This window comes from Papaver somniferum, chromosome 8 (assembly GCF_003573695.1).
Source record: "Papaver somniferum cultivar HN1 chromosome 8, ASM357369v1, whole genome shotgun sequence".
Taxonomy (NCBI): Eukaryota; Viridiplantae; Streptophyta; class Magnoliopsida; order Ranunculales; family Papaveraceae; genus Papaver; species Papaver somniferum.
In genome coordinates, this window is record NC_039365.1 from 7,044,788 (window position 1) to 7,069,878 (window position 25,091).

General features: G+C 36.8%; 3 protein-coding genes and 1 pseudogene across 3 annotated transcripts; all 4 read left to right on the forward strand.

Moving 5' to 3' along the window:
- The first annotated feature begins 1,908 nt into the window (after nt 1-1,908).
- Nucleotides 1,909-6,506, forward strand: LOC113304283. Its single transcript, XM_026553358.1, has 2 exons — nt 1,909-5,376; nt 5,487-6,506. The coding sequence occupies exon 1, from the start codon at nt 3,407-3,409 to the stop codon at nt 4,100-4,102; it is 696 nt and encodes a 231-aa protein (XP_026409143.1). The 5' UTR covers nt 1,909-3,406; the 3' UTR covers nt 4,103-5,376; nt 5,487-6,506.
- Nucleotides 6,507-16,181: 9,675 nt separating this feature from the next.
- LOC113304282 lies at nt 16,182-18,869 on the forward strand (annotated as a pseudogene).
- Nucleotides 18,870-18,894: 25 nt separating this feature from the next.
- Nucleotides 18,895-21,569, forward strand: LOC113304281 (short-chain dehydrogenase TIC 32, chloroplastic-like). Its single transcript, XM_026553357.1, has 9 exons — nt 18,895-19,119; nt 19,208-19,821; nt 19,947-20,178; nt 20,270-20,349; nt 20,491-20,644; nt 20,736-20,814; nt 20,887-20,965; nt 21,036-21,105; nt 21,235-21,569. Exons 2-9 carry the CDS (start codon nt 19,716-19,718, stop codon nt 21,284-21,286), a joined length of 852 nt encoding a protein of 283 aa, XP_026409142.1. The 5' UTR covers nt 18,895-19,119; nt 19,208-19,715; the 3' UTR covers nt 21,287-21,569.
- Nucleotides 21,570-21,718: 149 nt separating this feature from the next.
- Nucleotides 21,719-24,522, forward strand: LOC113304280 (short-chain dehydrogenase TIC 32, chloroplastic-like). The gene is made up of 8 exons (XM_026553356.1): nt 21,719-22,100; nt 22,357-22,588; nt 22,741-22,820; nt 23,105-23,258; nt 23,420-23,498; nt 23,886-23,970; nt 24,068-24,114; nt 24,200-24,522. Exons 1-8 carry the CDS (start codon nt 21,995-21,997, stop codon nt 24,359-24,361), a joined length of 945 nt encoding a protein of 314 aa, XP_026409141.1. The 5' UTR covers nt 21,719-21,994; the 3' UTR covers nt 24,362-24,522.
- The last annotated feature ends 569 nt before the right edge of the window (nt 24,523-25,091 follow it).

Genomic DNA, 25,091 nt, shown 5'->3' on the forward strand with positions numbered 1-25,091 from the left:
CCAACCTGAGGCTCTTCAACAAAGTATTTCTTGTTATGATCTTCCCTTGATACAGTTTCTGCAGTATATTGTTACAGGAGATGGTGCAGGGTTTGGGATCCTTCAACAACGTATTGTTACGCTTCCAATGAAGGATGGGGGTTTGGGAGTTTACACGATGGAAGAGACGAGTAAATACTGCTTTCTTGCTTCTTATTATCAAACAAGAAATCTGCAGGAGATCATCCTTAATCTTCCACCAGAATCTGAGCCAAGCCTTAGCTTTCAGCGTGCCTTGTCACTGTTCATATAGGTATGTGAGCTTTCTTCTTTCAATATCAACATTATTGCCACTCGTCTTATGATATCTTTGGAAATACAGTATTTTGAGGTTGTTAAGAAAGATATTCCTTCCAAATTTGTTATATCAGAACGTGATACTATACTTTGGCAAAGAAATAGGCTTGACCACGCTCAGGATTACCTCAAAGCTATACCAATATGTGGGCTTAGTCAGACACTCGGACCTCGTCAATTCATGGCAGTTGTTAGTTATAGGCTTGGAATACCTATGTTTAATACTATTGATGTTTGTGCTTGTTGTAAGAGGAAAATGGATGTTTATGGTGATCATGCACTTCATTGTGCAAGTGAGGTGGGCATAAAGTTTAGACATGATTTTGTTAGGGATGTTGTTTCGAATATATTTTACAAGGCTGGAGTTGCGGCTAGAAAAGAGGTCAATCTTGGACTCTCATCGGATGATGGTAAGTATTTGAAACCGACATTCTTGTATGTAATTGGGTTAATGGGCAAGATTTTGTTTTGATATTACGGGTGTTTCACCTTTTTCCGGTATTAATGGTCGAACTTTCATTCCGGGTGTTGCCATTTTTAATGCTATTTCACGCAAGAGGGCGAAATATTTGGATAAGGTGTCTACTCATGGGTTTGGTTTTGGCGTTCTTACTTTCTCCACTTTAGGCGAACTTGGTTAAGACATGTGTTTCTTTTGAAGAGGTTGAGAAATTGTATAGCTAATTACGATCTCAATTACAAAATAGGTAATTCTCTTTTTTATAGATTTAGGTATTTCAATTCAAAAAGGTGTAGGGGATCAACTTGTAGCTAGGTTACCCTCTATCGACATTATACCTTGTATTTTATTCTTTAATAATAATAATAAATAATAATAATAATAATAAAATTTTCTATTATAAAAAAAATAATAATAATAATAATAGAAGGTAGAGTTAACAAGAACGGGCAACCAGCTCAGCTGGTCATCCTCGTTCCCCAAAGTTTCATGCGTTTCAGGAGATCCCAGGTTCGAGCCCCGAATGGCGTAGTATTGCAGAAATTAACATGGAAGGTAGAGTTAGTTTGCCCCCCTTATGACACAATCTTAGCCCCCTCATCCGCTTCGGCTCCTTTGGCTAGGTTACCCATGAGGCTCGCTGGTAGGCTAGCACATCAACCTGTTCAATTAATGTAGTAGTATGTCGTTGGAGCTTAGCTTGTTAGGCTTCCAACTAGTTTCATGTAATAATCATTATCCAATAATAATAATAAATAAATAACATATGAATGATTAAAATAATAATAATAATAATAATAATAATAATAATAATAACAATCGTAAACGCAGTAAGTATGTGGTTACTTGTACGACCCTTGGCTACAATTTCTGCGCCTTGGTTTTCACGATTTTGGGAGAACTTGGAGATGATTTCACCGTCCTGATGAAGAGAATAAAGAACTGCTTAGCCAACTACGATGTCAATAACAAAGTTGGCGGATCCATTTTTCATAAAGTAGGCTTGACTATTCAAAAGGGTGTCGGTGCACGGATTGTTGCACGACTTCCTCATATTTCTGTGTAATTATTACTCTTTGTTCTCAATAAAGCCCCCTTGCGGCATCGTTAATAATAATAATAATAAGGTTTTCTTTATTATTTTTTCGCTCTCGTTTTTCTTTCTCTTCTTTTCGATTGGTTGAAGATTCAATTGCTCGAAGATTCAATTAGTTGTTCTACCTCTCTAGTTCCAATTAAGGTTTTGAAGACTTGAATTCTCATCCATCGATTGAGGTTACGGTTCTTTTAGTTTTCTTTATTATTTTTTTCTTCTCTTCTCTTCTGTTTTGTTCTTCTCTTTCGAGTTTCAATATACAGGTTTGGGCTTTTTCAGGGTGTGATTCATACAAACGTAGTGAGTTTGTTAAATCTAGGAAGTTCTTAGTGTCGATTTGGATTGAGTTTGTTTTTGTTTGATAGAGGTGTTTTAATGAAAATTAGGGTTTAGGTTTTTCGAAAAGGTTGGCAGTTGTGTGAAATTGATGTTGTTTTAATGGTGGGTTTTGTGTTTTGATTGCAAGGGTGAGGTTTAATTAATATAATCTCAATCCTCAAGTGTATTGGGATAATTAGGGTTTTTGAAGGTTAGAATTTAAGCTGTTGTTGGGATGAGGCTTGTTATTATCGTGGATAATTTAAATTAAGTGAATCAATCTTCAAAATACAGTTTTGCAGAATTGAAAGTAAGGGATTCTGTGGCTGTGGTTTTTTGTGGGATTGAGGAACCAGAATCAGGGGTGTAGATTGTTTGAATTTGGGGGACTCTGCGGTGGGGTTTTGTTGTTTGTTGTTGCAGCTGGTTTCTTCTGGGTGTGGTTGAACAATGTTTAAGTGTTTCTCTGTGTGTGTGATTGGCTGTAGCAGGAGGTATATTCAAGAGTTGTGTGTGTGCAGAAGCAGTTACAGGGTGTTTTCGTTCATCATTTAGGCCTTATCCTTCCCTTCTTGGTTGTTTAATTAGTGTTTCAATGAATGGTATTTTAAGGGTTCAATTGAATTTGTTTATCTAATTTGAACTCTTAATTTCTCATTCCTTGAGTCCTAATTGTCTTCTTGTTCTCTCATTGTGTTTGATTTACGAATTCAATTGATATTCTCTCAATCTTGTTGAGTTTCAGAGGTTGATTGCTAGTTTCTCTGAATTACTATGCCAAGGGTTACTAGGTCTAGTCAGACACAATGCTTGTGTTCCATCCCTCAAGGTTGTGTTAATCAAACTGCTAATGAGTTTCATCAGTGCAACAGTGATGCATCTGTAGATTCACCTTTGGGATCGTCTTCACCTTCTCGGTTCGCAATCACTCAATCTTTATCTGTTTCACAACGAGATAAGATCCATTGTCCGTTTAAGAACTTTGATGGCTGCACTGGTGGTACAGGGGGTAGGGGATATGCTAAGAGTGCTATCTATAGACATTTAAAAGATAAACACTTTCCTGATGAAGTTAGTAGAGAGGTTTGTCGAGAACTAATTAAGAATAATTTTAACTGCTTTGTTACTTGGGAAAGGGCTTTAAATGATATGCAAGGTTGGTTATAATTAAATGCCTACGAATACATGCATGGAGAATGACTTGCAGGTCACAGACTCATCCTTCAGAAGACATTGTTGGTCCCTTCAATGGTTTAGGCGCAGATTTACTCATTCATGGAGCTGAGAAACCACAAGTTGAGTCCCCTGTCACAGTTGATACTGCTGAGACTAATAATCCTGTGGTGGATGATGTTGCTGCTGGTCTCACGGTGGAGTTGCTTGACAGTATGCTGCAGAAACAAATTACAACTATTGTAAGTATCCCACTACCTAGCAGGCTGCATTTCTCTCGTGCCCTGAAGTCGGCTTTGGATTCTGTGCTTGAAAACCCTAAGAACCTTGCTTCTTGGATACAATTGTTGTTGCTGCCTACCTGCACCTTGAATTTGTTTGAACCAAAAATCTCCATGGAAGAACGATTAGGAAACAGGAGAAAGTTGCAGATGGATGCAATAAATAGGGCTTTGCTGTGTTGGAAAGAGCCTTCTGGTTGCTTTACCTTGGCTCAACAATTGCTTGGCCTACCTAAGAAAACTCCTAGACAACAACAACCTGGTAAGAAAAGGAAAAATACTAAGTTGTCAGCTTGTAGGAGGAAACTAAGTAACAACCACTATACTGCAGCTATCCGTATCCTTTCCTCCAATGGTTTAGCTTCACCAACTCCGGACACGCTGTTTGAGCTTCAACAAAAACACTCATTTGCTCGGCCTCCAATTATACCAGCATAAGATATTTCATCTCCTGCTTTGTCTGTTAATGCAAAAGATGTTCTTTTGGCCCTTAATAGTTTTCCCAAGGGTACTTTCTGTGGGAGGGACGGACTTAGGGATCAACACTTGTTGGATTCCATGAGTGGAGCTGGTGCTGCCGTTGCTGATGAATTGCCTCAATCTATCACCGGTGTGGTGAATCTTTGGCTTGCCGGGAAATGCCCTCCCATTCTTGGTGACCTTGTAGCTAGTGGTCCCTTAACCCCACTGCTCAAACCTGATGGAGGGTTGCGACCTATTGCAGTAGGGACTATTTGGAGAAGACTGTGTTCAAAATTAGCTGTTACTTCGGTTTGTAAAGCTACAAATTCTTATCTGGCAAATACCAATATGGTGTTGGTACCCCGTGCGGTGATGAAGCTATTATGCACTCGGCTAATAGATTGTTGGAGCTAAAAGGTCCTGATTCTTCCAAGACCATGTTGCTTATAGATTTTTCCAATGTCTTCAACCTTGTTGACAGGTCCAGCATCATTAAAGAGGTGAGAGCTTATTGTCCCAGTATCTCTCATTGGGTCGAGTTTTTCTACGCAAAACCAGCTAAGTTGTATTACCTAGACTCTGTTCTATTTTCGGACAAAGGCGTGCAGCAGGGCGACCCCCTCGGTCCCCTTATTTTTGCATTAGATGTGCATCCTCTTATCGAAAAGATTGCAGCTCAGTGTACTTTGGATCTTAATGCGTGGTACCTGGACGATGGTACCATAGTTGGAGACACTATGGAAGTATCTAAAGCCTTGAAGATTATACAAGACGAAGGCCCTAGTTATGGTTTGCACATGAATATTTCGAAGACCGAAATTTTCTGGCCTTCTTATGACCCAGGAAGAGATAACATTGACGTTTTCCCTCCAATATTGGTAAGCCAGTGGATGGAGTTAAACTGCTTGGCGGACTAGTCAGCTTGAGGATGGAATTTTGCAGCAACATGGTGTTGTCGAGGGTAGACAAAGCAGTGCAATTAATGGGCAACATTCAAGAACTGGAGGATCCTTAAAGTGAGTTACTCCTTTTACGTAACTGCACTGGGGTTGCCAGGTTGTATTTTACCCTCCGTACTACAAGTCCTAAAGCTATTCAGTCGGCTGCAGTTATGTTTGATAAACAATTCATGGATTATTTGCGCCGTTTGGTTGTTGGTGATGGTGCTGGATTTGGATTGGTCCAACAAAGGCTGGCCACGCTTCCCATTAAAGACGGTGGTTTGGGTGTGCTTACAATGGCGGATACAGGTATGTACTGATACCTTGCCTCTCATGCTCAAACTCAACAGCTACAACAATCGATCTTGGGGTTAACGAATATTACATATCCCTGTCTTAGTTATCAACACGCTCTACAGGTTTTCACCGAAGTTTGTGATCTTTCCTCTCCGGGTTTCAACATCAGTAATATTTCCCCCCATTACATGAAGTCTCTGGCAGTTATTTATTTTGATGTTTCAAAAAGAAGATACCTTCTAGTCTCCTCTTAACAGCGCGTGATTACACAATATGGCAGTGCAACCGAGTAGAACATGTTATGGACTTTCTTAAAGACATTCCTATAGATGGGCTTAACCAAACTGTTGGTCCTAGACAATTCAATTCTGTCTTGCAGTATCGTTTAGGGATACCTTTCTTCGAGGAGAAAAGCTTATGCTCTTGCTGCAAAAGACCCATGGATGTCTTCAGCGACCATGCTATTCACTGCGCCAGTGAGGTTGGGCAGAAATTTCGCCATGACTTGGTGAAAGATGTATTTGGTGACATATGTTATAAAGGAGGTGTCGCTGCTAGGAAAGAAGTCTCTTTGGGTTTCTCGAAGGACGGTAATGATATCAAGCCTATCGATATTGTGGTTTACAATTGGGAAGACGGTAAGGATGTATGCACGGATGTTACGGGTGTCTCGCCTTTTACAAGTGCTCAGACTTGTAACTTTGTTCCTGGACATGCCATCGGTGCTGCTATTAGTCGCAAAAACAAGAAATACTTGGACATATGTTCTTCACGTGGATATGGGTTTGGTTGTGCTGGCGTTTTCCACCTTAGGTGAGCTCGAAGCGGATAAAATTTCCTTTCTCAAAAGACTGAGGAATTGCATGGCTAGACATGATGCCAATTTCAAGCTAGGCATTCTCTTTTCCATAGGTTAGGGATTGTTATTCAAAAAGGTATTGGCACCCAGCTTGTCGCTAGGATACCCATCAACTCTTTGTAAATTTTCTTTGTTTGTTTAATAAAGAGTTTTTTTATAAAAAAGTAAAAAAATAATAATAATAAAAAAAAAGGTGTGGGCGCTCAGCTTGTTGCTAGGTCGCCCACCATTACTTGTAACCTTGATTTTTCATCTTATGAATAAAGTTTTTGTAGCACGTCTCCCGGCCAAATCTATGTAAAGTACTTATGTTTTATTTTCTTAATAAAAGGCTTCGTGGCCCTCTTTCATAAAAAAAATAAATAAAATAATAATAATAATTAATTTATGAAAGCGTCGATGATGGCATTTATTAATAGATAAATAAATAGGTTATTACATAGAGTTTGTTGGCAGCCTAGTAACTAGCTGGGCACCAACACCCTTTTGGATTGGAACACCTAATCTATGAAAAAGAAAACTGTCGGAACCACAATTGGCGTCATTGTTAGCAAGACAGTTCTTCAATCTCTTCAAGAATGCTACTGTGTCTTCGCCGAGTTCTCCCAAAGTGGTGAAGGCTAGAATACCGAAACCATAACCGTGAGACTCGCATAGTTCCAAATACTTGTGACGTTTATGGGTAATTTCTTTGGAGATAGCCTGCCTGGGTGTGAAAGAACGAATGTCACCGGTGAAGGATAAGACCACTGTGACATCCAACCAAGTATCCTTTCCGTTTCCCCAATCATAAACCAACAAGTCAGCTGGCTAGCGTTGTTTCCATCAGAGAGGAATCCCAAAGAAGCTTTTTTTCGTGACGAGACACCCACCTTGAAGCATATGTCCGCAAAGACGTAACATGCGAGATCATGTCTGAATTTAATCCCAACGTCACTAGCACAATGTAATGCATGGTATCCAAATATATTCACTTCCCTATTGCAACTCGAACAATGGCTTCCCTCGTTGAAGAGTGGGATGCCTAAATGGTAACTGAGCGCGCTTCTAAATTGTCTAGGGCTGAGAGTTTGGTTGCCCGTCAATGGGGATAACAAGCAGGTAATCTTGGGCATGCTTTAGTTTGTTGCATTGCCATAATATACCATCACGTTCGGACATGTAGTAATCTGCTGACAAGGAGCGCATGGATAATGGGGCAACATCGTCGAAACTGTGTGAAGAAAGAAGGCCACATACCTGTCGAAATGACTGTAGTGCTTGCTGGTGAGATGGACTTGGGTATAGGGGAGTGAAGCCGTGCAGAATTGTGCTCTGAAGAGAACTGGTTTGGAAATGAGACGCCAAGTAACAGTAGTTACTAGTGTCCTTCATGGTATATATTCCCAGACCACCTGCACTAATAGGAAGAGTAGCTATACAGAACTGCAAGGGGCCAAATCCCGCACCATCTACTGTTATTAATTGTCTCAACTATTAATGCAGATTTTTTTTTTACTGTTCTTATAATTTATTTATTTTTTCAGAAACAAAGGTAACTACATAGAAATGATTGGAAGCCGGGCAACAAGTTGTGCCCCGACGCCTTTCTGGATAGCCAACCCCACCTTTTGAAAAATAGAACTACCTAATTTGATATTAGCATCATAACTAGCTAAGAAATTCTTCAATCTCTTCAAGAAGACAATCATAACATCACCCAATTCACCCAAAGTAGTAAAATCCAAAACGCTAAACCCATAACCATGTGTGGCGCATTTGTCCAAATATTAGTATTTTTTACGAGTTACATCTAAAGAAATAGCACGACCTGGAGCGAATCTTCGAATCCCATTTCCGTTGAACGGCGAGGTCACCGTGACGTTAAAACATGCATCACGGCCTTGTAGAAGATATCTATCAACACATCAAGCACTAAATCATGACGAAATTTAACCCTAACTTCACTTACACAATGGACTGCGTGATCACCGAAAACGTCCATGTGCCGCTTACAGATTGTACAAATGCTTTCCTCAGGGAAGAGTGGGATTCCTAGTCTATATTGAGTGACAACACGGAACTGTATCGTCCCAATAATAATAATTACATATTAATAATAATATTAAATTTTAATATTATTAATTTATTATTATTATATCCTAATAATAAAATATACAACTACAATCAAATTCATGTGTGTTTCATCTATACTTCTCATTAACTGATTCTTTCCATATTTTCCGTTTTTGTTTTTAATTTTCAAACGAAAACATCGTCGATTAACCGTTTCTTTTAATATATATATATATATATTATGTCGATACCAACAATACCAACAAGATTCATGCGCCCCACTGGAGGTACTTATCTAAGTGAGAGTAATCCCGTAATCGTTCAAGCGATTCGAAACAAACAGAAAATGAAAACAGTTGAAGAAGACGAACCATCTTTGATCACACTTCAAGCAAAGGAAATGGATCGAATCAGGTACTTTTCTATCAAACCAATCCTCTAAATTAGGTTTTAGTAACATGCAATCACTCAAAATTTGTAATTTTTAAATTCAAAGTTTTTTGGGTTTATTAGAATTGGTCCACGTTAATGTAGTTGTCAACCTATTTCGTTTAGAAATGGTTGTTTTGCATGCCCACAAAGACTGATTGTCCTCTATGTGTATTCTGGTTGACGAAAAATTCAACCACAAGCGGTCCGTATTTATGCCCACATAGCCAGATTCTGTTATGAAAGAGATAACCGTTCTTCAGTTTTTTTTTATGTTAGAATCGGATTACATGAGTTTCCACATAAACCGATTGTATAGCCTTTGCCATAATCGATTTATTGTAGTGTCCAAATAAACTGTTTCTCGGTGGGGGAAAATACCTCATTATTATGTTTTTTGTTTGTTTGTTAGAATCGGATTACATGAGCACTTATATAAATAATAAATTATTATTGTGCAATGTTAGGAATCAGTCTTTATATGTGTATCATGTAAACCAATTATATACCTGGAATTCATAAATATATTTTGATCTGATTTTTGTTTATAGTTTATCCCCATACTTTCCAGGGATAACAAGGACAAGCAAACGCATCCGAAAAAAATATGAGAAAAAACATTATCTTGTTTCTCCTAAAAGTTTGGAACCTCTTCGAAAGGACGCTAAAAATTTGGTTTCTTCTCACCGAAGGGGTTTGGAGGGTAAACCCAAAGGAATCCACATGAATGAACCACCATCTCAAGCGGAGCCACAAACACAAGAAGAATCTGATTCTGCTACACCTACTGAATAAGAAAGTAATGAAAAAGAAAGTGGTGACAAAGAAGTTGATGAAGAAGAAAGTGGCAAGGAAGTTGATGAAGAAGAAAGTAGTAAGGAGGTTGATGAATAAGGAGGAGGAGAAGAAGTTCAATAAAAAGTTCAACAACAAGGAAAGAAATATGGTCCAAAGAAGAAGAAAGGGGACCACATGCCCACCCTAAAGAGGATGTTCCCTCGCGACACTGCTGATCCCGTTTATGGGATACCCGGAGATAAATGACATTTTTTATGAGATTACAACGAGAGTTGGGCGGCTGCAATATTTCGTACCATAATAAATATCTCAACCTTATGTTATTTAAGATAGAACTTATTATACGTTTAGTGTTTTGATTATTGTCTATCGGTTTTGTTATGTTTTTAAGGAGCACGCGGATGTCGTTCGTCGTATGAATCCAGGAAAGTCAGCGGGTATGATGACCTCTTGGCCACTGGAAGGAATAAAATCAACCGTAAGAGAAGTATCGGATGTAATCGAACTAGTCCATTCTATGGGGTTGTCGGTTACGACAGAAATTCGGTTGTTAGTTACAACAAACCTCTTGTTTTCGTCTTTGCTGAGAGAATTTATGGAGATCGGATTTTATGGCTACGACAGAAATTCGGTTCCCATACCCCCAAACTTAAATCTAACATTGTCCTCAATGTTCTAAAAGCATGAACAAAGAGAAACTGTTACCACTTGAAGCAAAAGAGTTAAGGAGAGATATTACCGTGTTGCATGAGCATGGGTTACCTCCCAAGAAGTGCTAAATTTAAAGTCTTCAGCCAGACTAAGAAAGGATTCGTCACCTTATAAAATCATAAAGTAATAGCCGGAATAATTGTGGATCACCAAAACCAAATAGAGCTATCACAAGTAAAAGAAATCTGTAACATGCCAATAAAATTAACAAATAAAGCACACCCTTGTCTAGTTTCCTGTTTAAGACAACTACATCTAGCTGTGGTTCAGGTTCTATAACTGGGTCTAGATAAAATATTTTCATGGGTTACATTTCCTCATAAGTTAGATCCGAATGTTCAGGTTCTAGAGTCCGGAAAAACTCAAGTAAAAACTTAGAACAACATAATAATAGCCTAAATAATTGTGGATCCTGAAATTCAATCAAATTTGACTTACACAGCTGACCACAAGGAGAGTGATAGTCTTCCTTAAACAAATGTGTCGACCCTAATCTCCTAAAGTAATTAGGTTTAGTATCAAAACTTAATAATTGACAAATTTGAATTTCATAAGTTCCCATAATTGGAGAGAAAGTTTTTGGTGGGAAAACAAAGTCAATCGAGGTATCGTAGCCTGGGTAACCATATCAACTGGAGGATGGGTTTCTAACAACTGAACTTCTTCCTGGACATTATTAGGTTCTGGAGAGCTATTATGAAGGTAATCTGGCACAATGGTTGAGGCACATATATCAAATCCCAAGTGAGGGATATCTATAAGAGTCAAAGTTGAAGCACATGGAGTATGATAATCACCTTCAAACTTAGAGTTTTCAGTGTCTCTAGATAGACTAGTCACAATCTCCTTAATTTCAAGGTCATCAGATTCCTGAAAATGGTTAATTGATTCTTCTAAGTTATAATCGGGAGGTGCATCCTCACTCATATTTGAACTCTCCACGAGTCTATCTTCTTTTTCCTAAGGATAATGTTTCTAAATCGCTAGACTTGAAAACAGTATTCTCAGGATAAACTCGTTCCTCACAACTATCACCGGCTTCGTAAAAAAGAAATACTACATCGTCTAAAACGTGGGTATCTTTAATCAAATCCTCGTCCTTTTGAATAGGTGAATAATTATTAAAATTATTTGGATTTGAACTAGAAATAACATTATCATTATAAAGCTCAATTGGAGTAACAAATTCCTGATCACTATGCCTATATGTGTCTGATTCTTCATCAACACTTTCCTCATCATAATCATCATGAAAATGGTCGAACCTCATCTAAACAACTAGCATTACCAATTATAACCTCGTCATCTTGATTATGTGAATATCTATCTTCATTTTCAAGGGTACTATCGGAAACATTATATTGGAAGTTAAGATTATTCCGAGCAATTTTTTTCCGGGCCTCTAACAAAATATTCTGAGTCGACTCACATGAATTCCTGATTTTATCTAGGAAACAAGGTCCACATGTTTCATTTCTTTCGTCCATGACTAGTTATTTATTTCTGCTAACTTAAGTGTCGACTCAGCTAACTTACGTGTTGACTCTAGTAAAGAGGAATTATAAGAATTTTGCTCGTATGACCGGTGACTGTGTGGATAATAATTGGGCTCAATATGGTATGAGCCATAATCTTCAAAAGGTTGATGTTCGCAACCACTATTCACACTATAGTCAAAGTAATGTCCATTTTGAAAATCAGTCGGATATTCGTTGAAGTCGATTCATACCACCGACTCCTATGTCAGTGTACGAACCTGAGGGGCTGAGACAGTATCGTAACTGTCGTCCTTCCCTGCAGCAGTTTTATTTGAATTAACCATTCCTTAGGGTTTTAAAAATAATAATGTCCAATGTCCCGAAAATAAAGGTCAAAAAGTCCAAAAATAAAAGATTACAAAAAAAATAAAACCCTATTTACAGTTTCTAAAAATAAAAGGAATAAAATCTAATAAAAATGAAATTACTTTGTAAAAATATACTCTTCTTCACTCCTTTTTGGATTTATCTTTTCTTTACTTCTTTGGCTTTGCTTTTCTTTTCAACACTTATTCTCTTTTTATTTAACTCAGCTTCAAGTCTGAAAGAAAACAGAAATACCAAAACGCATAAAAAAGAACAAAAATAAAATAAAACATAAAAAAAATAAATCTAAAAACAAGTCCGCATCGGCGGCGCCAAAAATTGATCGAATTGTATATAGTGGTAAAACACTAAAAAAGGTTGTCGTTCACTCGGACTTGATGAGATTGATTTTAAGAATTAAAAATAGAAAACACTAAAAATAACAAAATCTATACATATAATGGTAACAAGATGAAAAGAGGTGCTGGGACTCAGGATTCCTCTAAACTCATAACATAAGGTTTAAATATTAATTCTTTTAACAATTATAGCTCAATAAATAAAAACATGGACTCTTATTTTTACCAAGGAAGATTCTCAGAATATTAGTTGTAAATCATAAGCATGGGACATCAAAACATCTAAGAAAGCATGACCCATCAAATGAAATGACAACTAATTAATCAAAATCATAATTCAATTTTAATTAGTGCAAAAGTCATAAAAAGAATTAATTAAAATTACCCACGTATGACATTCGACTTTCTCCGTCTTCCCAGTGTAGGGGTCTAGCTCCGCATATTAGAAACACACTCAAAATATGAAATCATTGCCCAAAGGTGTTCACAAATAATGAAATGGGAGAAAAATGATAAACTCGGGTTTGTAACACTTATATTTGTTACAAAACTAACTGTTACAAAGAACGATAAATATGAAGTGTCGTTGGCACTGTAGCACTACAACTGTCCCCTACTGTCTGATGTTCTTCGTGTTCTTCACAGGAGCAGCAATGGAAGTTCTGTAACTCCAATTTCTCCGGCTCTGTAGTATCTAAACGTCTCCCAATCTCTTCATACAACTGCCAATTATATCTCAAAGCCGAAACCCGAAAAATAACCTTCTCCCTGTTTCACCAAACACCGGATTATCCATCCCAACTGGGTGAAATTCAATCACCATACCATTCCTGTTAAGCCCAAACAGGTCCGCCCAAGAAGTTTCAGCGATTAAGTCTCTCTAAAATTCACGCATAACTTGAACCCTAAATCTGCTCATTCACTGTCATTCTTTCCCGCCAAAACTTAAATTTCAAATGTTGAAGATGGTCGCCCCTTATCCAATGTTAGGGTCCCTTTAGTGCATGCCATGGTGGGTGCAAATAATAATTTTGGGGCGTAAATAGTAATGTTCCTGAGTGCCTTTATCAACTCATTCGGGTGGCTTTAGTAATTTTCTCTGGCGGTCCAAATGACACTTTTCGAGCAACTTTCTCTACAAAAGCTTATTTCTTCGAATATACCTACAAAGACATAAAAACCATAATAAGTACAACAATTGAGCACTAACAAGATATAGCATCGAGACAAATCAGACACAAAAATGTGTGTATCAAATACCTCCAAACTTATTATTTGCTAGTACTCGAGCAAATCTAATCTAGAAAATAAAATCCTAACTCACTGTCGCAGGCATCGCGATTGCAGTTAGCGTGTGCAACAAACCTTTCAACCCCTAGGTGACCCTAGTTGCCGAGTTATAATCTCGTCAGGGTTTGCAAGAGGTGTACTCACAAAACCTTTACTCCAGACCCTATCTATCTATGTAGAACCTTGTAATAGCACTAAAGAACCTCATTGGTTGGATACTCTCATTGATTATAGGAAGAAGTACCCTGATACGAAATTCCAATTGCTGTACACGAGTTTGCACTCACATACTAAAATTCATATATAAGTGGCAGAGCTCTACTCGGATAGTCGCACTATGGACATCAATATCTGGAATTTAACAAATCACATGAATAGATTAAGAAGATGGAAATAGATATAGATGGTTGCGAATGGACGTCAATGCTAAGATGAATCCTATGACCTAATGGATTAAAATACTGGTCTGGACTAATATCAACACAGTTGGCATATACAAGGGAACAAGTGGTCGATAATCCTAATTCTAGATCAACTCAGCTGGCATATACAAGGAAACCAATGGTCGATTTTATTGGATTTATTCCACTTGGTCTGATGGCCTGGTCTCAATTTTTTTTCTCTTTTTTTTAGTAACTCAATCAATCTATTGCAACCCAGCAGACATCAACATAAATTTTTTGCAAAAACAAAAACATAAAGTAATAAGATGATTCCAAGATACGGTGAAACTGTCTTGTTATTTCTAACACCTGAGCTCTGTGCTTTTATGAATAGACCCTATTTAGATGCTTTCATCCACTCAGATTGGTTCCTCAACTCCTACAACTAGGATGCTTCCATCCACTTATATTGGTTAGTGCCATCCTTAATAAGCATAAATTTATAGGCTCTGGAGTTTATTTATTGCAACTAAATTTTTTCTCACACCCCCAAACTTAAATCTAACATTGTCCTCAATGTTCTAAAAATAAAATTAAAAGTGTGAACAAGGAGAAACTATTACCACTTGGAGCAAAAGAGTTAAAAAAATATATTACCATGTTGCACGAGCATGAGTTACCTCCCAAGAAGTGCTAAGTTTAAAGTATTCAGCCAGACTAAGAAGGCATTAGTCACCTTATAGAATCATAAAGTAATAGCCGGAATAATTGTGGATCACCAAAACCAAATAGAGCTATCACAAGTAAAAGAAATCTGCAACATGCTAAGAAAATTAACAAATAAAGCACACCCTTGTCTAGTTTCCTGTTTAGGCTGGGTTTGGTAATGCTTTTATTTTTCCAAAAGCACTTTCAAAACCTATATATGTTAATAATTTTTGAAATTAATGTTTCGTAAAAAAAAATCAAAGTGCTTTTCTCCCAAAGCACTTCCCAAATTCCTCAATTTTTAAAAGCTGAGGAGGAGGAGCTTTTAAAAGCTACAAAAGCATAAGCTTTGGTCCCACCAAAATTTAATGCTTGATTTATCCTTTTTGTCCCTATTTTATTTTGTAAATGACAAAAATTACCCTTAAATATATATGCAATCAATTTTTTATTTTTTATGTTTTATTTTTAAAATATTATTATATTTTATTTTCAAACTATTTTATGATACCATTTCATTTATATTTTGTAAATGACAAAAATTGCCATTAAATATTATTATATTTTACTTATTTTAATTTTTAGTTTAATATATATATATATATTCAAAAGTGGTTAAGTAATTTTTTTTTAACAATCATAATAATAGTAGTAATTAGTAAATTTAATATTTAATATATTTATATTTAATAATAAAAAAATTAATTATTTTTAAACACAATAAAATTGCATAAAACTATTTTCAAAGATCTATTTTTTTCATTTGCCACAATAACAATGACTGAATCTCATATTTTACTAAATACACTTTGATTGTTTTTTAATCAGCTTTAACTTTAATTAATATTTTACCAAACGTCTAACTGTTTTTTCTCACAGCACAACACAACAACGCTCAGCAGAAAAGTGCTTTTATAAAAGCCGCAGCAATACCAAACTAAGCCTAAGAAAATTACATCTAGCTGTGGTTCAGATTCAGGTTCTATAAATGGGTCTAGAGAAAATATTTTCATTGGTTGGCTGATAGTGTTAGTAAATGTTTAAATGCTTTATGGTAAGCATTTGAGACGGAAAGAGAAATGAAAGAAGGGCTAAGACTTCAGCTATAGACCTGTGTAGGTGTTGCTGTTTGCATTTGTGTAAACTTATAAGGCTGAAGCATTCATGGGTGAAGCTTGATTCACTGAATTGTAACCGGTTTTATAAATTTGGACCAGCGAGTACTAGCCTAAAGATGCTGGACCAGAATGTCTAAAGCCCAACTAATGTGGGACTTGTCCAGAGAGCAGGCTGGCCAGAGTCCGAACCGCTGGACTTACTGGTTATAAAATCCATAAGCCTACTGTATTTCAAATTCAGTTAAACTGAGACGGAGCAGAATTTGAAGGAAGGAATTCATTAGAGAAAGAAAGAACGAAAGATGGTGCTGTTTTGCAGAAGAGGAGCATCTGGGTTCTCAGCTTGGAGTACAGCTGAAGAAGTGACTCTGATGGCTCTGGCCTTACTGCTATTATCACTGGCAATAATAATTATCAAACACTTAATTTTGTAGAAATTTGGTTAAGATAGAACTAATTTCTCTTGTTTTAGATGTGGGTTTTAATTGAAATTTTTATTTTCTTCTGCTTATGCTGAGATTAGGTTTTATTTGGAGTCTGAGTTCTTTAGGTGGATGTGATTTTGGGTTTAGTTTAGTTCCCAGGAAACAAGGGTTTTGCCTTTGTACTAGAATTGAAGTATTAGCCTGAAATCACCTTTGTACGTTGTGGTGGAGCGTCTTACTGGCGGATTACTAGGTCTATTTTTTGTCTCTCTTGCCGGCTTCTGTAATCTGTCTGAATAGTTCTATTTACTAGAACTTACTAGGGTTTATTTTTAGTTCTAGAGTGAACTAAAGAATTTTGAATTTGAAAACACTAATATGTGCACTGTCTGGGATAATAATTACCCAAAGAAGAATATGAATGTTGTTCACACTTTTGTGAATCTTGAAGCATTTAGTACCTCAACACTGTCATTGCATTTTCGTATGTATATTCAATACTTATCAATGTGATGGCAGGATCATCGAATGGTATTGGTGCTGAGACTGCACGTGTTCTTGCAATGCGAGGAGTTCAAATTGTCATGGCAGTGAGGAATACGGCTGCGGGTACGGCAGTAAAAGAAACAATATTAAAGGAAACACCATCTGCTAGAATTGAAGTATTGGAGTTAGATCTTAGTTCCATGGCGTCAGTGAGAAAATTTGCCGGAGAATTCGAGTCCTTGGGTCTTCCGCTGAACATCCTTATGTGAGAATCTAAAGAATTTTGAATAATTTATTATCACTATTCTTCAGCAGTTTCCTGTTCACATATGTGAATTTGAAATTTTTTGGGAGTAAACGTAATTTATGTCTTAATAAGTGTAAATTTGATTTGTACCCACTTTGTTGCAGTAATAATGCAGGAGTTATGGCACTGCCTTACAAGCTCTCTCCAGACGGAATAGAGCTTCAGTTCGCGACAAATCATTTAGGTATGCTGCATAGCTGGTCTTCATTAAATTTTGCCTGTAAATATAGAGATGATTCTGCGGAATAAAAACTGATCATAGAGATTGATAGGGTACTGGTCTACTTCGTGCTTGAGTTTTGCATTATTTCGGCCATGCCGTCTTAACTGCTTCTTTTTCCCCCAACTTAATTCGATGAGGAGGGATACTTACTGATGTTTCAATTTTAATTCAATTTCCTTGCAGGACATTTTCTTTTGACAGATCTTTTGTTGGGGATCATGAAAAGGACTGCATCTCAAAGTCACATTGAAGGAAGAATTGTCAACGTTTCTTTTCAAGCTCACGAGCTTCCATACGAAGAAGGGATTCGCTTCGATAAACTCAATGATGAACAAGGGTTTGTAACTTCGAAATAAAGAGATATTTTGTTACACTCTCTTCCAACATGATACTAGATATTTTTTCACTTTTTCTTGAAATGATTGAGTTTATAATAGCTTGTGATTTTTGCATCAAAGGGTTCTTGATGTTTAATTCTTTTACTTGTGACAAGACTTTAAAATGCAACAAGTTGAACCTTAGTACCGCTCTCTAATTTGCAGTTACTGTGCCTTCGGGGCTTACGCACACTCAAAGCTTGCAAATATTTTGCATGCTAATGAGCTCACTAGACGCCTTAAGGTACTATTATCCTCCACTGTTTCTTGTATTATCATGCTATTACCAGCTTTAAAATGTCGAGTGGGATATATAATGACTTGGAATTTTGTTCCGTTTGTTTGATGGACAGGAAGAAGGGGTGCAAATAATAGCAAATTCACTTCATCCAGGAGCAATCGTGACAAATCTTTGGCATAATAGCACCTATTTTTCGCGGTAAATTTACTGTCTGTGGATTCCATTTGTACATCTCTTTTTCGAAGATATTTGTCTACTTCTGGAAATCACAGAAAATCCCTTCTCATTTAGGAAGAGTTTAAAAAATAATCTAGGCTCATCTTTGTTGTACAACAACAACCAAGCTTTAGTCCCAAACAAGTTACGGTAGGCTAGAAATGAAACCCATGTCGAAATCTATGGGTTTCATTTCATAAGAGAACCCATAGACTTCTTGTACCAAATGAAAAAAATGGGAGTTTTCTTTACCTTGCCCGTACAGAACTTTAATGTGTTGAATTAGTACTACAAGATCTCTCTCTCTCTCTCTCTCTCTCTCTCTGTATGTGTTTACTGACTTGAGCTTTCGGTAGGTTGGGTTTCTAAATATGTTGTTGCTCCGGCTGGGAAGTTTCTGGGTAAAAATGTTCCGCAGGTATGTTCTTTTATTAATTAATCGCGCAGAAAATGTTTCCTTTATCGTTCTCAGATTTCAGACATGACCTGTTCTGCTAAGACTAGTTACGTAATTGCGTTGGTCATCGTTTTTCTAGGAGGCATCGACGACATGCTACGTTGCATTACATCCGAGCAACAAAGGTGTAAGTGGAGAGTACTTTAAGGACAACAGCATTTCAAAAGCAACCGCACAAGCTAAAGATCCAGAACTAGCAAAGAAACTTTGGGATTTCTCCATGAATTTGATCAGTTGAAGAACTGCTCTTCGTGTTGGTCATGGTGCTATTGGCGATGGTGGTTTAACCTACATTATAATTTTATAACAGTAAGTAAGAGCAGAAATTTCTTTGGGACAAACACTCTTGTAGTTTATTACTTTTTTTCCCAGTATATATGAAAAGTTTGGAATCGGGAATTACCGTGTCATGACATCGAACTTCACATTTTACTGCCATAACCAAGAACTGGCACGGCACAAGAAAATGGTAAGGTACTGTTTCTCTGTAGTCGGATGCTGAACCTAAACTGCTTTGATGGTAAATTTTTTTTCCTTCTGTCTCACAAAAACTGCAGGTTTGACTTACTGGTAAAATCAGGTGGATACCGAGTGAAAATTGGATAAAAAACTGGCAGTCCAATACAAGATTATGCACATCTTCCAAAATTTAGCTCTCAGTCTAATACAAGATCCTGTTATATTTACTGGCGTCATTTTAGCTCTGCTTTTGAGCTCAACACATCTGCCGAGTTTGAGCTCTGCATGACAATTTGAAACATGGCAACTCAGAAAAGCACTTCAGAGTTCACATCAAAATAAACTTTTAAGTCATATTAATTAACCCACTCGCAAAACTGCGGAATCATGATATCTGGGGACGTCTTCCAACAGTTAAAACCATCACATCCATTTACCACAATATGGCCACCGGAAAAAGTTATATCCAAGTAGCAGTGCAGGACCCACTGATTCTACATCAGGCGGTTGGAATCATAAGTGCACACAGGGAGGAGAAGACTTTGTGAGTGGCTCAAATTCTAAATCGGAATTTGAATGAAAATTTAGAGGAAGAAAGAAGGAAACATGGTGTTTTTTGTTAGAAATGGAGCATCTGGGTTTTCATCTAGTAGTACAGCTGAAGAAGTGACTCAGGGAATTGATGCCTCTGGTCTTACTGCCATTGTTACTGGTAATATAAAGGATTGAATTTATTTTTCGATTTTGTGAGTGATGGAAGCATTTAGCTAGTACCTCAACATTTTAATTGCATTAATTTTCATATTTATTATCCAATTCTTATTGTTTTGATGGCAGGATCAACAAGTGGTATTGGTGCTGAGACTGCACGAGTTCTTGCAATGCGTGGAGTTCAAATTGTCATGGCAGTCAGGAATACGACTGCTGGTAAGGCTGTTAAAGAAAAAATATTAAAGGAAATACCATCAGCTGAAATTCAAGTACTGGAGTTAGATCTTAGTTCCATGGCGTCAGTGAGAAAGTTTGCCGGAGAATTCAAGTCCTTGGGTCTTCCGCTGAACATCCTTATGTGAGGATCTATAGAATTTGAAGCTTTTTTGGGCGTTATTTATACCCTATTGTAATTGTAAATATGAATTGTATGATCCATTTTGTTGCAGCAATAATGCAGGAGTTTTTGCAATTCCTAACATGCTATCTGCAGACAAGATAGAGCTTCAGTTTGCAACAAATCATCTAGGTAGTCTCCTATTTTGCATTGTATCTAGAGCTCAATCATATAACCCACTTCCGTTTTCGTGAAATCATAACTTAGATGATAATAACGCTTCGAAGAAGAATTCATCTACTGATGTTTGCTATTATTTGAATTTTGTTGCAGGTCATTTCCTTTTGACAGATCTTTTGTTGGAGACCATGAAAAGGACTGCATCTCAAAGTAACATTGAAGGGAGTATTGTCAATGTTTCTTCTGAAGCTTATAAGCTTGGGTACAAAGAAGGGATTCGCTTTGATAAACTCAATGATGAACCCGGGTTCGTGACTCCTTGGAAAATTGATTCTGTTTCAAAGGAATAGCCTAGTGTATCCGGGGTTTTCTGATTTCATTGTATGATTCTGTTGCAGGTACGGCAGGCTTGGGGCATATGGACAATCAAAGCTTGCAAATATACTGCATGCTAACGAGCTTGCTAGACGCCTTAAGGTAATGCTATCCCCCATGTTTACTGTCTTTGAAATGTTGAGCAATCAGCTTAAGTGGAATATACAATGACAGGAAGATGGGGTAGAAATAACAGCAAATTCAGTTCATCCAGGATCAATTGCGACAGATCTTTGGCACAAATCCTTTGATGGTAATATATTCTGTACTGTCTTGGTTTGGGGTTTCATACTACTGATATTCACACACTAGCTCTTCTGCAGGCTGGTTAGGTTGGTTTTGTAAACATGTTGTTACCCCGCTGGAAAGGTTATGGGAAAAAATATTCAACAGGTATGTTCTTTAAATTAATGGTGTAGTAGATGTTTTTTTTTTCATTTTTTTTTTCATTATTCAGACAAGACATGTTTTGCCAATACTAGTTACTGTCATCCATGATTCCGTTGATCATGGTTTTTCTAGGGGGCATCTACGACATGCTACGTTGCATTACATCCTATCAACAAAGGCGTAACCGGAGAATACTTTGTAGACAACAACATTTCAAATGCAACCTCACAAGCAACGGATGCAGAACTAGCAAAGAAACTTTGGGATCTCTGAATGAATTTAATCAACTGAAGATCAAGCACATGATATTCCTGGTTATGGTGCTCTTAAAGTTACTGCATTATACTCTATTTGCATTGCAAACTGAAGTACATAACAGTAATTTGAATCATTACTCAATAACTTTACCAGGAAAACTAGGAGAATAGTACTCTCTCCGGGACTTCAACAACTCTGGTAGTTTATTATTTCAGTGCATTTGAAAAAAGTTTGGGATTGGAATTACTGAAGATTTTACCCAAAATCCATTCATCTGACCAAGGTTAAAATCTCTATTTGACTACTTTACTCCCCTTATCATCATCAGTGACATCACTAATCAACTCAATTACTCCGCTTATCATCATCAGTGACATCACTAATCCTTTTTATGACAACTCAAAAAAGCACTTCAGATTAAAAAAATATAAAGTCTGTTTTGGATTTATTTTCCCAAAGAGGTAATCCAAACACAACATAATACACAGCCAAAATACTGTTAACACTCCGCTGTCATCATACTAGAAAACAGACATCATTTTGCTCAGCACTGTCGATTGTTAGGTTCAAAATCATTGTGTCTAAAATTGAATCTTGATTGATTGTTTTTTCACAAATTTAGAAGAGAGTAAAGATGTGGTTGTTTAGGAGAAAAGGTCCATCTGGTTTCGGATACTCAAACACAACCGAAGATGTAACTCATGGAATTGATGGAACTGGCCTTACTGCAATTGTTACTGGTAACTAACTAATTTCCTTATTTGGGTTTCCTTTTTTCAGTATTTTCTTTACTGGGTTCACTTTGATTTTTGCTTAAAGACATGAATTTGTATCTATGGTAATTGTGTTTGATGAAATTCCTGAGAGAAACAAGTATATTGGTTGTTTTAGGGAGATCTTGGATTGGTGTTGTGACTCATACCTGATGGAATATCAATATCACAATCTGAATGGGTATTGATTGATATGGAATTTGATGTATTTGTACTTGTATAGGTGCTTCAAGTGGTATTGGTTCCGAGACTGCGCGTGTTCTTGCTATGCGTGGAGTTCATGTAGTCATGGGAGTTAGGAATATGGCTGCAGGTAAGGATGTTAAGGAAACAATACTAAAGGAAAGCTCTTCAGCTAAAGTTGATGTTATGGAGCTGGATCTTAGCTCCATTGCATCTGTGAGAAAATTTGCTTCTGAGTTCAAGTCCTCAGATCTTCCACTGAACTTGCTTATGTAAGTAGAACGGTCCATGTATCATCTTGATGTCAGAGGTTTATACATAAATGGGACGTGGATTTGAATTTTTTCTTTGAATTGGTTGTATCATTAACCATATGGATTGCTGAATCTGATTTGAAACTGATTTTCTATTCTCTTTGATCCAGTAACAATGCAGGAGTCATGGCATGTCCCTTCATGCTTTCCCACGACAACATAGAGATGCAGTTTGCCACAAACCATCTAGGTTTGCAACATGATTCTTTTTATATGCCTATGAATCTGTCTTCATGTATTATGTCCTAAGTTCCCAAAATATGTCAATCGAGTGAATGAGTGGTTGATATAAACAATCGAGTGAATGATAAAGGTTCTCTGATAGTGTTAGCTTTGGAAAGATCCGAAACGAAATTTAGCTATCAATGGCCAAGAAGTCCAATTGAACATTTTTCTTTTATTTTGAATTTAATATACTTAAATGTGCTTGAAATTATTGAAAGTTAATTGTTTATCCTTTTCGAACTCTTTCAGGTCATTTTCTTTTGACAGAGCTTTTGTTGGATACCATGAAAAGCACTGCGCAAGAAAGTAGCGTAGAAGGAAGAATTGTCAATGTATCATCCGAAGGTCATCGATTTGCATACAAAGAAGGGATTCGTTTTGACAAAATCAATGATCAATCAGAGTAATTTCTCAGCGATACATACTCTGTTACTCCTGATGCAGTTATCATTGTCATTTGTTTTTTGATTTAAGATATCTCATATTTGAATTTTTTTTCTTCTAATTGTACAAGTATAGAGATCTGGCTGAACTCTTCTATCTTGCTCTCTCTCTAATATACAGGTACAACCAAATTTGGGCATATGGACAGTCAAAACTTGCAAATATATTGCATGCCAATGAGCTAACAAGACGTTTGAAGGTACTATCTTTTCTCTTTGATTAACAAAGATATTAACAAAAGTTAGGCGCTCCACAAATTTGGGGGAACCTTTCCCAGTTACATCATCAAACAAAAATTTAGTTATCTTAGATAGGGGATTTTGGATCCCACCCTCTTCACATTGTTTAATTGCCACTAGCTTTGCAAGAAAATCTTCCCAAGTAATTCCCTGTGACTGGTTCAAGTAACAGCTAGTTCACTTCATCCATGACCCACTTGACTGAGCCATAAAGCATAAAATTCTTTCGACTGGGATCACTGATGATTCTGACAAATGTTTCTATGTGATTATATGGGTCTTGTATCTTGCATTCTCGAGTTGTATTCCTTTATTTCTGAAAACAAAAAGTATTTATGTTCAAACAGGAAGATGGAGTTCAAATAACAGCTAATTCACTTCATCCAGGATCTATTATGACCAATCTTTTAAGGCATCACAGCATTATTGGCGGTAAATCACTGGATACACAATTTTCACTTCAAACGTTCAATCTGTATTTTGTGCTTATGCTACAATAATACCTGCTGCTGGTTTGTTTTTTCTGCAGGCCTTTCATCTACTATTGGAAGACTCGTGCTTAAGAATGTTCAGCAGGTAAATCATACATTGAACCGTCCTTTTACTTTTAATACGCTGAACCCAACTGTTATCCATGTTTGTACTCCTCTCATGGTTTCAGGGGGCATCAACAACTTGCTATGTCGCATTACATCCAAATGTCAAAGGCGTAAGTGGAGAGTATTTTATGGATAACAACATTTCAACACCAAATGCACAAGCTCAAGATACAGAATTAGCCAAGAAACTCTGGGATTTCACCATGAATTTGATTCAGCAGTAAATGAATCTTCGTCTTCAAACTTTTAATGCTGTGTTTTTACTAGGGTAATAATCATCCATCTGTTAATGCGAAAACAATAAGAAAAAGTTTACTGATGTAACATACCATACAAAGGATTAATGTGGGAGGAAATTTAAGCAAAAACTAAATTTGGTTGTTTTTTTTTTAAGAAAAAAACCATATATTTGTCGGCAAATTTTAGCATATGCCAAATCTGTTGATAAGCTGCCTGGCTTATCAAACACTCAAAGCCCCTCTGGCCTCTTTTAGTATGAAAATTCAGCTGCAACTGACTAACCACCAATAGTACTATCAAATCTTCTACATTTCACGATCCCTGCATTTCTTTGATATTATTCCTTGTACTTACCCTTAACAAGTTAACATCATGAAGATAATAACAGTCATACTGCAAAAAATGGTACATGCCCAATTAATGCACACAATATGTAGCTTAATTAACATCTAATCCCAAAATTAAACACAAATTAACACAGAAAATTAAACAAGATGTAATTTGATGATCTTTTTTATTTTTGATGGAAGTAAATTGATGATCTATATACAAACATGTGAAGATTCTTTGAAAATAAAAGACTACGTACTACTTTTAAGTTTGTAATTACTTGACTATATATCCCTCCGGGAGCAGCAGCAAGTTTCTCCGTTTATGATGAGAGTGGTGGTGTAGCAAAGAGGAGGTCAAGGTCAGGTGGCTGATAATACCCAT

Bases quoted from the DNA above. Each gene is read 5' to 3' on its own strand.
- LOC113304283 (XM_026553358.1), top strand. From the start codon at position 3,407: ATGACTTGCAGGTCACAGACTCATCCTTCAGAAGACATTGTTGGTCCC.
- LOC113304281 (XM_026553357.1), top strand. From the start codon at position 19,716: ATGGTGTTTTTTGTTAGAAATGGAGCATCTGGGTTTTCATCTAGTAGT. The intron at 19,822-19,946 runs GTAATATAAAGG...TTTTGATGGCAG, and splicing joins TCTTACTGCCATTGTTACTG to GATCAACAAGTGGTATTGGT. The intron at 20,645-20,735 runs GTTCGTGACTCC...ATTCTGTTGCAG, and splicing joins AAACTCAATGATGAACCCGG to GTACGGCAGGCTTGGGGCAT.
- LOC113304280 (XM_026553356.1), top strand. From the start codon at position 21,995: ATGTGGTTGTTTAGGAGAAAAGGTCCATCTGGTTTCGGATACTCAAAC. The intron at 22,821-23,104 runs GTTTGCAACATG...GAACTCTTTCAG, and splicing joins GTTTGCCACAAACCATCTAG to GTCATTTTCTTTTGACAGAG. The intron at 23,971-24,067 runs GTAAATCACTGG...TTTTTTCTGCAG, and splicing joins GCATCACAGCATTATTGGCG to GCCTTTCATCTACTATTGGA.